The following is a 17,229-nucleotide window of genomic DNA, read 5'->3' on the forward strand; positions in this document are numbered from 1 at the left end:
ACTTTATCAGACGTATAGGATACATGATTCATAACACATACATAATGCATTTCATTTAAATTGATAACAGTGTTACAATAACAAAGTAACAAAAGTAACACATGCAGATATAAATAAAAATAATTCATTATGAACACAAATCAATAAATAATTACCATACTTGCAAAAACACAGACTTGTATCATTAAATAAGACCTTCATTACACCCTTAATGAACTAATTACAATTGATTTCACTATAACAAAACTCATGAAAATATATCATTTGATAACAAATTACAAATAACAAAGAAAATTTTAAGTGATTAAATTTAAGTGATAATCATTAAATCATTAATGTGAAAAATAACTTGCAGTTGTATTCCAACCATAGCTTTGTCACAAACATGACCAATACCCCGCACCTCTTTGTCAGAAATGTTTAAGGGAAAATAACTCTGGAATGTGTGGATTACTGGGGTTGATAAGTGTCTTGCACATACACACTTCATTTGGATAACATATTAGGTTCCAAGTTATTCTCTTGATAAATTTGGAAGCATTTCCCACCAAATATTTACACAGACTGACTGACAAACTGATAGACTGAGTCCTATATACCCTTCCCTTCCTGCAGGGGTATAATGTACAGTGTTCTTGGTTTCAAGTATATTCTTTAATGCTTAGTTTTAGGGATAAGAGAGATAGTTGGGGACTATAAGTCCAGACATAATCAAGTGTGACAAATAAATGCAAATAATTGAAACATAAACTGCATGTTTATTCATTATAAAATCTCCAACATTCCTTTAAATATATAATATTCAAGAGATTATCTAAACCAAAACGATTTTTTTTTCAAGAACAACAAGGTCAATAGTTGCAAAAAATCTTAATTAATTTCTTAAATACTTTCACTTAATATTACATTTTACTAAATTAAAATTGTTGGTCTAGTGTATTAATTTACTGGCTAAACTCATTTGTTCGTGAAAGATAATTTGAAAAATAACATCCTGATTATGATTTAATAAAAAAAAAATGCTATTTTCATACAAAGCCAAGCCCAATTTGTTGAAGAGGTTCAAATGCACCTTTAGATGCCCTGGCTATATCTGCGTGAGTATTTACCCATCCACAAACACCAAATTGCATGTCTTTTACTTCCATGGTTTATCACATGATCTCATGATGTTATTGGATTATTGTTCACATACCTTGTTCTGAGAAAACTGGGCATAATTCATGTGCGTAAAGTGTCGTCCCAGATTAGCCTGTGCAGTCTGGCTAATCAGGGATAACACTTTCTGCTTTTATGGAATTTCGTTTAAAGGATGACTGCAAAGGCTAATCTGGGACGACACTTTACGCACATGCATTATGCCCAATTTTCTTAAAACAATACACTTACATTTAAGAATATTTCACGATTGTGGTGTTTATATGGGTTGACAATCAACAAGTGCAGTACAGCCCACTATAACACCAACTTAATGTACAATAATTATTCCAGTTATTATGATATGATCAAACAAGAGCACCACATAACGGGTGCCACGCTCGGCTGCGAAAGCTTGTCAGAATTTTTTTCTATTTTTTTTAGAGGTCACAGTGACCTTGACCTTTGACCTAGTGACCCAACAAGAGATGTGTTTGTCAGAAACACATGCCAAATATATAAAGTGGCTATGTTTAATATTGAATAATTTTCTCCCTTTTTAAAGCTTATTACTTCCCTTAAATCTGTATTTTTTACCGTAGACCGTAAAGGATGGCCTTGACCTTGACCTTTTACCACAATGTGTTTGTCAGAAACACAATGCCGCCGACTGCGCCGCTTTGATTTATTTAACAAAAATATATACGTGGGCAGGTCAGATAAGTATGTCAGTTTAAAGCTTATTACTTCCGTTTACTTTGTTTTTTGCACCCTAGACCTTGAAGGATGATGTTCACCTTGAAATTTTACGACTCAAAATGTGCAGCTCCATGAGATACACATGCATGCCAAATATAAAAGTGCTATCTTCAATATTTAAAAAGTTATGGCCAATGTTAAGGTTTGAGCATGACGCCTACGCCGGACGGCGAGCTGGCTATGACAATAGCTCGGGTTTTCTCCGAAAACAGCCTCGCTCAAAATTAAACAAATGTGCAAAGATACGCATTAATACATAGCATAACATAGGTGTCCTGTGCGTGTTTAAAAATAGAATGGGTTTTCTGAAATGTCACTTTGAACATTACAAATATTTAGGATACTTAACGAATACAAGTTGTCTTATTTCACCACTGTTCAATGCATAAACTGGGAAATATGGAATTCCTATCAAGATACTTGTGTTTTATTTAAAAAGACCCCACTTATTTAAGTCAGATTACTTATAAATATATAAAACCATAAAAGAAACACGTTTAACATTTGCCTGATAATTTATGGTTATATAAGACATGTAATTACAAAAAATGACTTTGCCAAGCACCATCTGCATGCACAAAGCAAAGTTTACCCCCTTTTACAAAGTTAATTTGTTTATGTGGAACTTTTCCCCTTTTTGAAACTATTTACTAGTAGTACTATAATGGCAGTCAGTTTACCACTCACACTTTATCTAGGATAGCTGGTTTACTTGTACAGAGTGCTTATAATTATGCCAGTAACTAAAAGGTGGCATTGGCTGGTGATCAAACCCGCTATCCTCCATTTTGCAGTCCAGCCCTCAACTAACTCAGCTAGCTAATTTAAAATACTGAGAACAGTATTACATGTACCAATATATTTTCTTTTAAAATCCTGATGATAATATTGAACCATTTCCACACTTCAAATATTATTTCTTCCCCATTACAAAATATGTTTATGTTTAAATTCACAATAAGCAAATTTAATTGTCAACAATAACATACATTTTTCTAACAGTAGCTTCTTATTGCAGATTTAAGTCAACTTTAAATTTGATTCCATGAACATTTCCATAAAATTACATTGCCACATAGCGAGTATCCATCCGCACAAAAATTAGCATAAAACTTGATTAAAGAAAATGAAGTAGATTTGACTTAGTTATACTATGTATGCAAGTTATTAATGTATTGCAGTAATTATTTGCTGGCAACTTGCAACAATTGTCAACATAAAAGAGATAGCCTCAGGTGAAATATTAAGATGACCTTTACATGTATGTTGATGTCCACCGGTAACTTCTACATGTGCACTGATTACCTCAAAAAACCTCTCCTTTATATCTCTGACCTCACATGATCTTTTGAAATAGGTCACCTGTGCATGCAAGCAGCTGACCTCATAAGACCTTGAGCAATGTTGCCGTGACTTCATATGACCTCCACGTGTACAAAGATGATCTTAGGAGATCACATACATAGTAATGACCTCAATTATCTTTGGCAATAGCTGCTCTGTGCAATCACAAATCTGACCTCCGATGACCTTGACCCAAGTGCTGTGACCTCTACATGTCTCCCCACAGAATGACCTTCTTCTGTTTCTCTGAGGTGAGGATGAATGAGCCGGCCGGGTGCCAGGAGCAAGCCAGGATAGAGTGCCTAGAATCATACAAAACAATTTTATTCAAATAATAACGCTTGATACGTTAATTGATTTTGAACGGATTTTTAATGAGTAAGCTTTGATGGTAGCCACTGGTAAGTGGTTTTTTCCCGATAAACAGCCAATAAAGAAGTAAGCCTATTATAAAATGGAGGAGATTCTTACGTATGCTCTTTGAGTGTTTTTTCCACTTTTCCTTTCTGGATGTTCCAAATGAAGAGCGTTCCGTCCTGCGACCCGGCCGCCACGTACGTCCCGTCAGGACTGAACACTGCTCTCGTCCAATCAGATGCAACCTTGAAGTTCTCATCACTGAAATGAATTCAATAGTTTCGTACTTGAGCCTTGCTTTTGGTAAATGGGTCTGTATGCATGTACATAAAGTGTGGTTTTATGGTTTTTTCATTTCAAGGACGTCTCTTCTTTGCAAAAATCGAGTTTGGACGGAAAGTGCTGTCCCTGATTAGCCTGTGCAGACTGCACAGGTCCAGTTTTCTCAAGTGTTATATTTTTGTATTTATTTATAGGTGGAGTCAATGAACTTTAAGTCAATGAAATAGGTCTCCATGCAATTTTATAAACAAAGTTTCATAAAGATAGGTCAACTCAAACTGGGAACTGCCTGTTTGACGCCGACTGAACACCTGCCTGCCATACCCTTATTTAGTTACCAGGATTTTTAACTGTGTTAACATTTTACCACTTATATACGTTTTTTGACGCATTTGTAGTCCCTTAGACAGTTAAATTTAATTTTTTACTAGATTTAAGTTTTAAAGGTTTCATTTCCAACTCTTAGTTACTGTTGAGCAGCAAACAGCATAAAACCTGAACAGACTGCAAGTTACTTGCAGGCTGTTCTGGTTTTATGCTGGTTGCAAAAGCTATTTTACTTTGCTTCTTACGGGGGAAAGGTTAAAAGATGAGATATCAACACGAAACGAATATATTTTGAGATTAAAACATCTTAAGTTAGACAATATTGATAAGTAAGTCAAAATACCAGTCGTTATATCCGTTTAAACATTCATGTAATATTATATGTACATGAAAATAAAAAGTTACACATAACTTGTATATAACACTTTTTTTTCTCTGGTATATAAAAGTTAATGTACTACAGAAAAAAGAAAATAACACAAACTGTTCTATAATAGGCGTCCAATTTTAACATTTGAGGATAAATCATAAGGGAATTTTTGTTGTTTTGTCATTTTGTCAAAGTCCTTTGTTTGATGTCCTTTGATGGTATATACAATATTTTAGAAGGAGTTGTAAAATGTTGTTGTTTAAAGAGTTGGACAAATTAAATCCAAATAGACAAACTTTGTCTATATTCGTAATTGATCAGTAAATATTATTGATGTATCACTCGTGAAGACACAGGGTAATCGCGGAACACATTTTACACACATGCATTAAGCCCTGTTTCCCCAAACAGCAGCTCGCATATTTTATGCTGAAGAAACACTATAGCAGATGTGTTCCCCAATTAATAAATATATTCTTGATTGACCAAAAATACTACGGTAGTTCATTTTCCTACATTACCTACCATAGTGTGTTGATAACCTGGTTCTGTCGGAGGTCTATGACTTTCAATGTGTCCTCTCTAGTACAGGCAAGTAATGACATTCGATCTGAAATCAATCAGCAAACTTGAAGTAGTAATGAAGGTGAAAATAATAGGAGCTGAGTGTGATTATCCTAAGGAATATTAAATAATAAGTATGTAATCCTTTAGTAATACTCCCATAATTGACGTTTTCACATTTCGCCTTTATCAAAACTATGAACAAAATCTTTTGATTACATTTTTACATCTTTAAACAAAACATTTCAAATAATAAAGTCCAAATCTTATTCAAAACAACAGATAAATCTTTTGACCAAAATTTTACTTCTTTTATCAGCACATTACAAATAATAAGTCCAATCTTTATCAAACAAATTGAAAAATTATTTAGACTACATGTTTACATCTTTTACACATGTCAAATAATAAAGATGCCAACACATAAACAAAATTAGTATAGTCAAAAGAAGAGAATTGTTAAAATAGAAATAAAACAGCAATACAAAAATTTGAATTGCTGATAAAATTGATTAATTGAGTATAAAGATTCATTACAAATATAATCCCTCGCCAAAAGGAAGTATTCAACTGTGTTGATACTTTCTTTAATGTTAACACTGTCCCCTACATCTGTAAAAAAAATGGCTTTGTTTGAATAATAGTGAGGTGGTTATATATATCAAAAGTACTAGGCAAAGGTCTGCTTCTGAACCGTTTTAAGATCGACAGCTTTATTTTAAGAACCATCTATAAGGCATTTTCATAAAAAAATTGAATCTTAAAATTTACCACTCAATAAACATTTTACAAAGTAAAATTCACATGGTAAGTTCTTACGCACTTAAAAGAAATTGCTAAGATTTTGTTTGCTTATAATTATAAATGATTTCTTAGTTTCCTATCAACGTTTAAAATCTTTCCTTAAAATTGCGTTTGAGGTTATTCGATCATAAAATTCAAGCATTATGCTATAAGTATGCCCTGTCTTTGTAGGTGTATAAATAGTATCATTATAAAAACTTAACCAAAATCCAATATTTTAACGACCCGTTACTGCCTGGCTGTCACAATGATTAGTACATGTGCCCCTCACCTAGGTTACCTGGTTTCAATGCCCGTTCCTGGAGGAATGGTTTATTGTTTAAACTTTTTTTATTTTAGCTTGATTGCCTTAAAATTACTTACAACTTATTTGCAATACTCTCCAGTCCGTTTCCTTGGCCTAGAACCAGTTTTTGGTGTCTTTGGGGGGAGATCTAAGAATGCTCCCCCCATGGGGATCAATGCCCTGAACTTCTGGTTGCTAGGCAGACATCATATCCATAACACCACAGCAACCCACTCCCCTCCCACATTGAAAATCTTTTAGTAACCATAATGGCATCAAATGGCTGGATATTGCCAGTACTACTAAAAATTAGTCCAACCTTTCGTGTGTATAGTAAGTTAATAAGGTGAGAGTGCTTGGACACACTCCAGGGGTCGTATTCCAGAAGCATCTTAAGTTAAATTGTATTCTGATCCTTAAATTGAAATATTTTCTTAAATGTTTCATTTCATATTGCAATAGATTGGCATCAAGATATACATTTAAATAGCATCATTATGCCAATGTTATTTTAGGAATATCAAAAAAACATGTGTTTCCTTATTTAGTAAAGAAATACAAAACATTGTAATTTTTAACTTAAGTGAAATTATTTAAGAAATGACTTAAGATGTTTCTGGAATACCACCCCAGATCTACACGTTATGAAGCCTAAAGTGCAGAAGGACCTCATGAACTTTGAAAATTTCATACAAACACATAAACAGCCTGTTACCTGGGGACAGAGAAAGGGAGGTAATTCTGCCTTGGAGTCCAATCTCATTGCTGGTGTTATCTGACCTCGTGTCCCAAAAGCGTATACGCTTGTCAAAATGGCCACTGATGATGTGAGTGCCATGCAAGGTCACAAGGTCATTGCAACTTGACCCGGCAAATATAGTTTTTGAACCTTAAGTTAAAAAGTAATGCACTTTTTCAGTTTAAGTTACGTGCCTAAATTGTTTTCTAAATTTATATTATCTTTTCAAAAGGGATTTCACAAGTTTAATGATAGCATAAGTTCAACAGGCATTTATTTTGAGTTTTCCAGGCTATAAATATACATTGAAATAAAACAGTTTTTAACATATGGCTAATTACTAGCAAAATTATTATTATTCAAGCAATTTCAATGAATTTATTTGTTTTCAATTTTCTGCTTAAATAACAGTTTATTTATTAGTTTTTATATTGATTTTTTTGGGGTTGGGTGGGTGGTGGGGAAGTGCTGGTTAAATTAAAGTGGTTAAAGTGATAAAATTGTCCAAAGGGCTGCATATTTACATGCTTTGGTGTGTAGGTCCCATATCTTGAGTGTCCTGTCATGGCTGCCAGAGACCACCTTGCTGCTCTCCCCCAGGAACTTGGCAGACAGCACCTTACCACTGTGACCTGTCAATGTGTGCTGAAAAACAGGTTAGCAAGTGACCACTCGCCAGCTGTCAATCAAACTCACTTAATAATCAATCAGATTTCGTTTATTGCGGCCACATGGTCCGACAAACAAAGACTGTCAGGGTAATGGAATAAGCGTTTTATGAAAACACAACTTAGTGGGGGGAGCAACGCGTATTTGGAGACTGGTCAATTACTATTATCATAGGGAATGTATCTCATCTAATGCCATGACTTTTTCAAACAATATCATTGATTTTTTGTCGTTACATCATTTTTTTTATTCAATACATAATGAGTCGAGTAGCGTGTTAGGAAACCTTAAAGGCTCTATAAAGGTGACAAATTCAATTATTATCCATATGAACTGGTCAAATTTTTACTGGATTTCAGTTACTCTTGCATAAAATCTGCTGATAACACAGCTTAGGTACAACGTTGCCAAGAATTATGGAAGATATACCAGTTTCATAATTGGAAGAAATGTTTACATTTTTGCAACTAACGTGATGTTGCAAAGAGCTGTGACATATGCTAAAAATAGCCGAAAGAAAAATTCAATTTTAATTTTATTTTAAACAACTTTTTACCAGCAGAAAGTAACTTATTAGTTTACAGCAAACGTTTTAACCATTTAGAAGAGACCTACTTTGTGAGTAATACCAGAAAACGTTAAAAATCATCGATATATTTTTGGTGACCTGAGTCACTTTCACTTTCTCTTGCCCGATTAAACAGCGATGTAAATACACGGTTTGTTTGTAAACACAATTGACTTGGAGGAGACTTTATTTTGAGCTCAAAACAAGTTGTATTGCTCATTTTTTTATTGTAATGTCCGATAGCATATATATGTTGTTTTTTGATAAACTTTATGAATAAAACATGAAAATAATATTTAAAAATCGGTAAATAATTACGGATCTTCACCTTTATAGAGCCTTTAATAAAAGATTGCCTTACTAAAAGACAACCTTCCCTAAAATTTCCGTAATGTGACTCCTTTGGCGGAATACAGCATCTTGTTTGTATATATTGAAAAATATATGAAAATTATTTACTAACTAATGAAGTCCCTTATCTGGTTTATAGGATATAAAAAAGACCAACAAATGCCATTGAGCACTAATGTTAAAAAAAGTGAAGTCTTATATAACACTTTCAGCATAAATTCACCATTTTTATGTTGCAATAGTGTGTATCAATAATTTAGTTAAGTCCAATTAAATTAAATTATTTAATGACATCAGGTATTTAAGACATTAATTTTAGTTCAATCAAGAAACTGAGGTGTAAATCAAAATTCTGATATGTGCCTTATAATATGTATACACGTTTGTTTTGTAATAACAGCACTTACTCGTAATCTAAGGTCGCTAAGAGACCATAGTCGACAGGCATAGTCGTTTGAGGCCCCTAAAATGTTTGCCTCGTCTATGTCGTACTCAAGGGAGGTAATCCCAGCATTGCTGCCCGCTAGGAATCCTTTGCACTGACACTGACCTGTCCAGCAAAAAAGTAGGTTTGTCACGTTGATTCTTCATTTAGTTACAAGGTTTATTTAAGTTTTGACCTTGTAATCTTGTTTTTGAATGCATGTGACCCAAATTCGAACTTGGCCCAGATTTTTTCAAGATAAATATTCTGACCAAATTTAATAAAGAAAGAGCAATAATTCAAGGCCTCTATAGTAGTAACACAGTTTTTCTAAGATTTGATCTGGTGCCCGAGTTTTTGGATGCAGATGAACCAGATAAGAAAATGTCAAGAAATAATTCTTCACTCTTCTTCAGAATAAACTATATTTTTAAAATTGTGTAATCACATGGAAAAAAAAATTTTGATCAGCAATGTTTTCTCATTGTGATCGTTTTAAAACCTAGCGTATTTTTTTTAAAAATAAGCGTATCTAGACAGTGATATGTGTGTGGGTTTAAATGTTTATAGGCCTAATGGAAAAATGTTTTTTCCAGAGACAAACATTATCAGAGGAAAAATTCTTGTAAACACATGTTATACTTTTATTTAAGGTAAGCGGCAAATTACTTTAAAGTTTTTTTACAGGCATAAGATTTCTAAGTATTGATAAATAAGCAAAACATTGTTTATAGGCAAAAACCTAAAATAATTTTCAGAAGCATCAGTAATCACATTGTTACCAAATGCAGCAAGATATTGATCACTTTTTGTCAAAAAAAAGAACTTATTTAAGTCACCCTTTTTAGATAAATTCTGTATAACACATAACAAACAATACAAACCTAAACTGAAATCCCAGAGTTTGATTTTACGGTCAGAGCCTCCTGTGGCAAACATGGTACCCGTAGGTGACCACAGAACTGCATTGACCTCCCCTTCATGAGCATCCTGAAACATTTGAGAGCCCAGGAGAACAAAAGTTAGTACATGTGAAAACATGGTTTATCGCATCGGGTCATGCTCTGGGTAAAAAGGGCTTAATCCATGTGCATAGGGTTGTTCCAAATTTGAGTATGCAGTTCATACAGACTTATCAAAGACAACACTTTCCGCTTTCATGTTTTTTTTAACCCTTTGAGGGCTGGAACCGGATTTTGAAGACCTTTGCAAACAGTTTGGATCCAGATGAGACGCCACAGAATGTGGGGTCTCATCAGGATCCAAACTGTTTGCTTTTCTGAGAGTGGTCTTAGAAAAAAATTCGAAGAAAATGCTAATTTTAGAAATTCAGAAGACGACATTTAAGCAGACAACAAATTTCCCAGCATGCAAAGTGTTAAGTTTGAAGCAAGTCTCCTGTAAGCAAAAGTTCAGTTAAGGCAGAAAGTGTAATCCATGAATAGCCTCAGCTCATATGCATTACTCTCAGCTCATATGCATTACTCTCAATTTTCCTAAGCTCAAATGCATTACTCTCAATTTTCCTCAGCTCATATGCATTACTCTCAATTTTCCTCAGCTCATATGCATTACTCTCAATTTTCCTCAGCTCATATGCATTACTCTCAATTAGCCTCAGCTCATATGCATTACTCTCAATTAGCCTCAGCTCATATGCATTACTCTCAATTAGCCTCAGCTCATATGCATTGCTCTCAATTTTCCTCAGCTCATATGCATTACTCTCAATTTTCCTCAGTTCATATGCATTACTCTCAATTAGCCTCAGCTCATATGCATTACTCTCAATAAGCCTCAGCTCATATGCATTACTCTCAATTAGCCTCAGCTCATATGCATTACTCTAAATTAGCCTCAGCTCATATGCATTACTCTCAATTAGCCTCAGCTCATATGCATTACTCTCAATTAGCCTCAGCTCATATGCATTACTCTCAATTAGCCCCAGCTCATATGCATTACTCTCAATTAGCATCAGCTCATATGCATTACTCTCAATTAGCCTCAGCTCATATGCATTACTCTCAATTAGCCTCAGCCCATATGCATTACTCTCAATTAGCCTCAGCTCATATGCATTACTCTCAATTACCCCCAGCTCACATGCATTACTCTCAATTAGCCCCAGCTCATATGCATTACTCTCAATTTTCCTCAGCTCATATGCATTACTCTCAATTAGCCCCAGCTCATATGCATTACTCTCAATTTTCCTCAGCTCATATGCATTACTCTCAATTTTCATCAGCTCATATGCATTACTCTCAATTTTCCTCAGCTCATATGCATTACTCTCAATTTTCCTCAGGTCATATGCATTACTCTCAGTTTTCCTCAGCTCATATGCATTACTCTCAATTTTCCTCAGCTCATATGCATTTCTCTAAATTTTCCTCAGCTCAAATGCATTGCTCTCAATTTTCCACACAGCGCTGCTTACAAACATGTTACAAATATATTTTTCAATTTGAAACACTTTGCTTTCTTAACGTTAATGTACCTGTACTTATTTAGTTCATTCAGGGATTAATGCTGGAGCAAAATTGTCCAAGCAGTTGCAGGACTTGACAACACCAAACGTTTTTACTATATAATCCATAGTGGACAATCAATTTAAGGGCCATATTTCTGTACCATCTAATCAAAGGCAAAATCCCTGTCTTTAAAATTATCTGCACATGAAGGTGACTCCACTGTGAAAGCCTGAGCAAGGTCTCCTTAGTAATTAGCCCTTTACCACTTAGATACATATTTTGACGCATTTGTAGTCTTAAAGAAAATAAATATTAATTTAAAACCTTTCTTACTTAATTCAAGTCTTAAAGGCTTCATTCCAACCCTTAGTTATTGATGAGCAGCAAACAGCATAAAACCTGAACATTTAGTCTGCGAGTTACTCGCAGGCTAGGCTGTTCTGGTTTTATGCTGGTTGCAAAAGTCATTTTCACTTTGCATCTTACGGGGGAATGGGTTAATAAAGAGTTGGCAACAAATTAACACAATTTTGGGACCATATGTTCTTTATGCCACAATTCCTCACATAGAAAATTTCTTTCCTGACAATAATTAACATGAGTTATGCAATTGGGAAAGATAAATCCATGCAGTCATAAAAGAGAAGTTGATAACCGAATTTGAAAAACAAATAAAGGGCAAAAATTCCTTGCAGCCAGCAAGTCCTTACTTAGCAAGCGTTTTTACATCAAAGTCATTCAAATAAAAAAGTTTGAGCCGGATCAATCCAGTAATTTAAAAGAGGTGGAAAAAACAACCCAGATGAAGTACAAACATACTTATTGAGATGCAAACAAATTTAATGCATATCATCCCACTCCATGAAGGCTTAAATTATTTTTTCATTTTATTTAATCAACAAATACTACGCAACCAGCATTTAGACTTAATGCTTAGTTATATGTGTTGTAACACACACAAACACCAGGTAGCTAAGACTCATTGTGAAAACAAGAAACCGTCGGAGACAGGTGATGCTCCCCAAAGGTTTATTTTGTCACAATATTGCACTATATATTCAGATAAAAGGAAACATCTAGAGGGCACAGTAGTTGGGGGGACAATACTTTTTTTATATAAAATTTCAAAGGGCCATAACTCTGTGAAAAATCATCCGACCAGAACCCGCTGATAATGTACATCTCCTCTTGGTAGTGAAGCTTCCCATAAAGTTTCATTGAATTCCGGTCATTAGTTGCTGAGAAATAGCCCCGACAAAAATTGTGCACGGACGGACGGAATTTTTTTGGGGGGAGCATACAAAAACAAATTCATTCTTGCCTTCAATTTAAATTATTCTGTAATAAGTTCATGGTTGAATATGAAACTTGTGTACATGCTATACATATAGTATGCTGCTACAACTGTTTTCACACACATTTTGATACTGTTTGGAGAAGTTTGTGATAAGTCTCATTTTGTTTCACTTAAAACAGAAATCAAACACAAGTGGACTATCTTCATTGCAAGATATTCTTTATGTATAGCATCATTTCCATCTACTAAATGATTTCTAGATTTTATTAATTCTAAACAAGAAATGTGTTTGTTAGAAATACAATGCCCCCTATTGCACGGTTTGAAGCCATATATTTGACCTTTGACCTTGAAGGATGACCTTGACCTTTCACCACTCAAAATGTGCAGCTCCATTAGATACACATGCGTGCCAAATATCAAGTTGCTATCTTCAATATTGCAAAATTTATATTTGGACAGAATGACAGACAGACAGGCCAAAAACAATATACCCCCGATCATTCGATCCGGAGGCATAAAAAACACACACGCATTTATTTCATGTAATTTAAATTGAAGACCATTTACATACACAATATATTGTTTTACCTTTATTACAAGAACCTTTAAGTATTTCATTTAATATTGCTTTTGTTTTCTAAATCTAATATAACTTAGAAGACGGGTTATGACATTTTCTTCAATACGTCAGACATATATAACAAAATGTTCCACTTACTAATTTTTGTTGAGCTTTAGTTGGTATGGAAGCATTGAGGCAAATCTGGGGTATACCAGCAATGTCTGATGTCTGCCTGTTAAAGTAACAACATTACTTGCAATCAATACACAGCTGCTTAAGGGCAAGCAAATCAAAGAGAGTATGGTCATCTATATTATTCCCAAATTATTATGCAGTGAATTAAAGTGCATTATGCAGCAAATGTTTTAAAAGGAGTCTCTGTTTACTATGACATGTTTAAAACAATTCCATCTTATAACTCTAACACTAGTGCCAAGGTATTTAAACCTTTTAGACCAAGTACTGAATAGGGCCACCAGTACACAAACTCTCAGTGTTGATAACAACCTATCAACATCACTTTTAGAGCTCTGCTGTTAACAAGCAATTAGTACATAACTGCAAGCAGTTCAATATGTAAATGTCAATCAAAATGGTTACAGCATTATCTTAACATGCGGTAGTCACAGGTTTATTCCCCACTGAATTATGGCCTCATTTATATGTATCTTTATATTTATCTAACCAACTATGACATGGCGGCGGCTTTAAGATAAGGAAACCGGCCATAGAAAGTACATATTTTTGTATCAACAAGATCTAATATTTTTCCTTATACATGAAATCCTTATATCAGGAATCATTCCCTATGAATAACTGTTTAACCCTTTGCATGCTGGGAAATTTGTTGTCTGCTAAAATGTTGTCTGCTGAATTTCTAAAATTAGCATTTTCTTGGTGTTTTTTTTTCTAAAGAATACTATCAGAATAGCAAACTGTTTGGATCCTGATAAGACGCCATGTTCTGTGGCGTCTCATCTGGATCCAAACTGTTTGCAAAGGCCTTCAAAATTGGGTTCCAGCACTGTAAGTTAAAATCCTGCAGTCTGCCCCTAAAACCAATTTTTTCCTTGCACAACTCTGCTATTCTCCCAAATAACACAAAATTCAAATTACACAATATCCTCACAAAATAGGTTGTAGAGCCCAATCAACTGCAGGTGAAACAAGATGTATTTGTGAAACACTATGTCCCCCCCCCCCCCCCATATATTTGACCTTGCTATTATGACCTTGACCTTTCACCACGCAAAATGAGCAGCTCCATGAGATACACATGCATGCCAAATATGAAATTCCTATCTTCAATATTGCAAAAGTTATGGCAAATGTTAAAGTTTGACGCAAACAAACCAACAAACAAACAGACAGGGCAAAAACAATATGTCTCCCCAGTATAGACTGAGAGACATAAAAAATCTCAGAGATCATACAGTGTCCTCATTTCTGTTTAATTACAATCAGTTTTATCTTAATTGCATCTTTAGCTTTAAGCTTATTGAGATGCTCTTGAGTATTTCTGTCTGGGAAGAACCTGTGCTTTGGTATTTATGGAGGAAATCTTGCTAATGTGCCCAAAATGGGGATTTGCTAATGTGCCCAAAATGGGGATCAAAACCGGAACCTCATATTGCTATGCCGACACCATGATACTATCCGCTATGCATCTGCAAACTCTTAATTTTAGCTGATCTCTGCGAAAACAGGCGTTAATGCATCAGTATAAATGTGTCATAGCAGATTAGGCAGTGCAGTCTGCACAGGCTAATCTTGGACGACCCTTACCGCTTTTATTGCATTCAGTGCGGGAACCAAATTTTAAAGGCCTTTGCAAACAGTTTGGATCCAGATGAGACGCCACAAAACGTGGCATCTCATCAGGATCCAAACTGTTTGCTATTCTGATAGTATTCTTTGAAAAAAAATCGAAGAAAATGCTTATTTTAGAAATTCAGCAGACGACATTTTCGCAGACAACAAATTTCCCAGCATGCAAAGGGTTAAAGGAAGTCTTTTCTTAGCAAATATCCATTTAGCAGAAAGTATTGTCCCTGTTTAGCCTGTGCACATGTGTTTTTCAAGACAGCTTTTCATATGTGTTTGTTACTTACTCTGTGACAGTCACAGGCTCCAGTGCAGCCTCTGCCAACTGTTTCTGCAACATCCTCTGCTTGTGTCTAACACATGAACAAACAGTGAGGGTACAAAAGTGCAATCATCAACATACAACCCGTGTCATGCAAATATAGGTCTTATTCTTTATGCTAAAATCGTATATTTAAATTATATAGCTATAAAGTAACGCAAGGTTTTTGTGGTCTTAGACTGGTATGGACTTATGTTGCCGGTATATGGCTTAAGACCCATGTTTGCAAACGCCGATCATAAAGTGTGAGTACAGCTGTTATGAGAATTTAGTAAGAGTACATAAGTACAGTTATCAACAGTTAGTATGTGTACAGTGGTTATGAACATACAGTAAGAATATTAATATTCGTCAACATATAGTCTTAGAACATTTGTTTTAAGCTGGATAATATATTTTATATTACAAACAACTAATTTCTGGATACAGTCATTTTCTTTTGAAAACTGTGACACTCTTACAGTGACTGGTACACACAGCTTGGTGATACACTGTAACTCCAATATAGTGCGGTCCGTTATAACGCTGTGTCCAATATCACGCGGGGGGTCCTTGGATCCCGTTTTTCCTCCAACCTTCCATTTCTGATTCAAATCCATGTTATGCGACTTTCAGAAAATTCAAAGAAGCCGGCGATCACAGCTTGATTGCTTTATCTGTCCTTTTAACTGATTTTAATCGATCAGAGGTTAAACGACACTCAACAGCTAATTGGTGTTAATCTGTTGTGTAATGTCAATAAAGGTGTGAAAACTCGCGAGTCCGTGTTTATTACATGTATTCCCTATCAAAGCGGTTCGGTGCACTAATTTGTATAAGGCAAGTGCAAGCGGAATAATTAGAAAAATTAAAGTTATTTAAAACAATTACCTGGCTATGTTTTGTATTTATCGTGTATTGTATTTCATTGTATAAACTATGGCTGTGTAAGTGTGTTATCGTTTATTATATGCTATACATGCTTGATAAATAAAAAGATCTTTGTGTATGTTTAATGTTTCAGTACGTATACGAAAAATAAATTCAAAAATCCTGACGATTTATTTACATGCTAACGCAGTGTAATAGTTAACAGAGATGCATTAAAACTTTTGCCCGTTATCAGAAAGTCCACAGAAAGCACTATTTTACATGCTGCGTATGATGCAATAAAACATTTTTTTGTACATGTATCGTATTGCATTCAATCTAAATTTAAATTCGCTCGTCCAATGAAAGCTGTGTCCCATAATGCACTGTACTATTTTTTTCTGAAAAATGGCGTAGGCATATGAATTTGTTTTTGAAATTCGTCAACATATTTCTTGTCATAATTGTTAAACATTATTTTTTTCATAAGTGATGCTGTAATTATATTGGATTATCGGATAAATGTGCACATTAGAAAAGCGGTATGTATACTGTTATCGTTTGATTCCGTTTAAATGCATGTATTTGCGGATGACAACACAGCATGACAATACACAGGACCTATATTATAGGCTATACTTTACTTGTTTTTATAGCCCCCTTAAATAAATAAGCTCAAAACTTATATCACTGTCCGTTTATAACGCTGTTTCGTGGCTTGGACCCCGTCATCCGCGTTATATTGGAGTTACAGTGTATCTCTATGCAATAAGAGCTGCATCAAGACAGCGCACTTGACCCATCTTTTCATTCCGTAATATACTGTACAGTTTCTGTCAGTAACCTGATATAACTAAAGCTTTATCACAGAGGTGAAGAATACCCCCACATGCTGCATTGACACAGAATATTTT

At 34.6% G+C, this 17,229-nt stretch overlaps 1 protein-coding gene across 3 annotated transcripts in view; it reads right to left on the reverse strand.

The window, feature by feature from the left end:
- LOC127836441 (autophagy-related protein 16-1-like) overlaps nucleotides 1–17,229 on the reverse strand; it is a 33,566-nt gene that overhangs the window by 13 nt on the left and 16,324 nt on the right. For 2 of the 3 annotated variants that reach the window (XM_052363081.1, XM_052363083.1), the window contains 9 exons: nucleotides 15,432–15,497; nucleotides 13,477–13,552; nucleotides 9,866–9,971; nucleotides 8,965–9,107; nucleotides 7,494–7,614; nucleotides 6,946–7,119; nucleotides 5,102–5,186; nucleotides 3,712–3,858; nucleotides 1–3,542 (listed from right to left, as the gene is read on the reverse strand). The exon at nucleotides 1–3,542 is cut by the window's left edge and continues 13 nt beyond it. In XM_052363081.1, coding sequence (XP_052219041.1) covers nucleotides 3,449–3,542; nucleotides 3,712–3,858; nucleotides 5,102–5,186; nucleotides 6,946–7,119; nucleotides 7,494–7,614; nucleotides 8,965–9,107; nucleotides 9,866–9,971; nucleotides 13,477–13,552; nucleotides 15,432–15,497 — 1,012 coding nt within the window. In that variant the 3' untranslated portion in view covers nucleotides 1–3,448. The remainder of the gene's footprint in view (nucleotides 3,543–3,711; nucleotides 3,859–5,101; nucleotides 5,187–6,945; nucleotides 7,120–7,493; nucleotides 7,615–8,964; nucleotides 9,108–9,865; nucleotides 9,972–13,476; nucleotides 13,553–15,431; nucleotides 15,498–17,229) is intronic. The other variant, XM_052363082.1, reaches the window with a different exon arrangement.

The sequence above is a fragment of the Dreissena polymorpha genome, chromosome 6 (assembly GCF_020536995.1).
Source record: "Dreissena polymorpha isolate Duluth1 chromosome 6, UMN_Dpol_1.0, whole genome shotgun sequence".
In the NCBI taxonomy this organism is placed as follows: Eukaryota; Metazoa; Mollusca; class Bivalvia; order Myida; family Dreissenidae; genus Dreissena; species Dreissena polymorpha.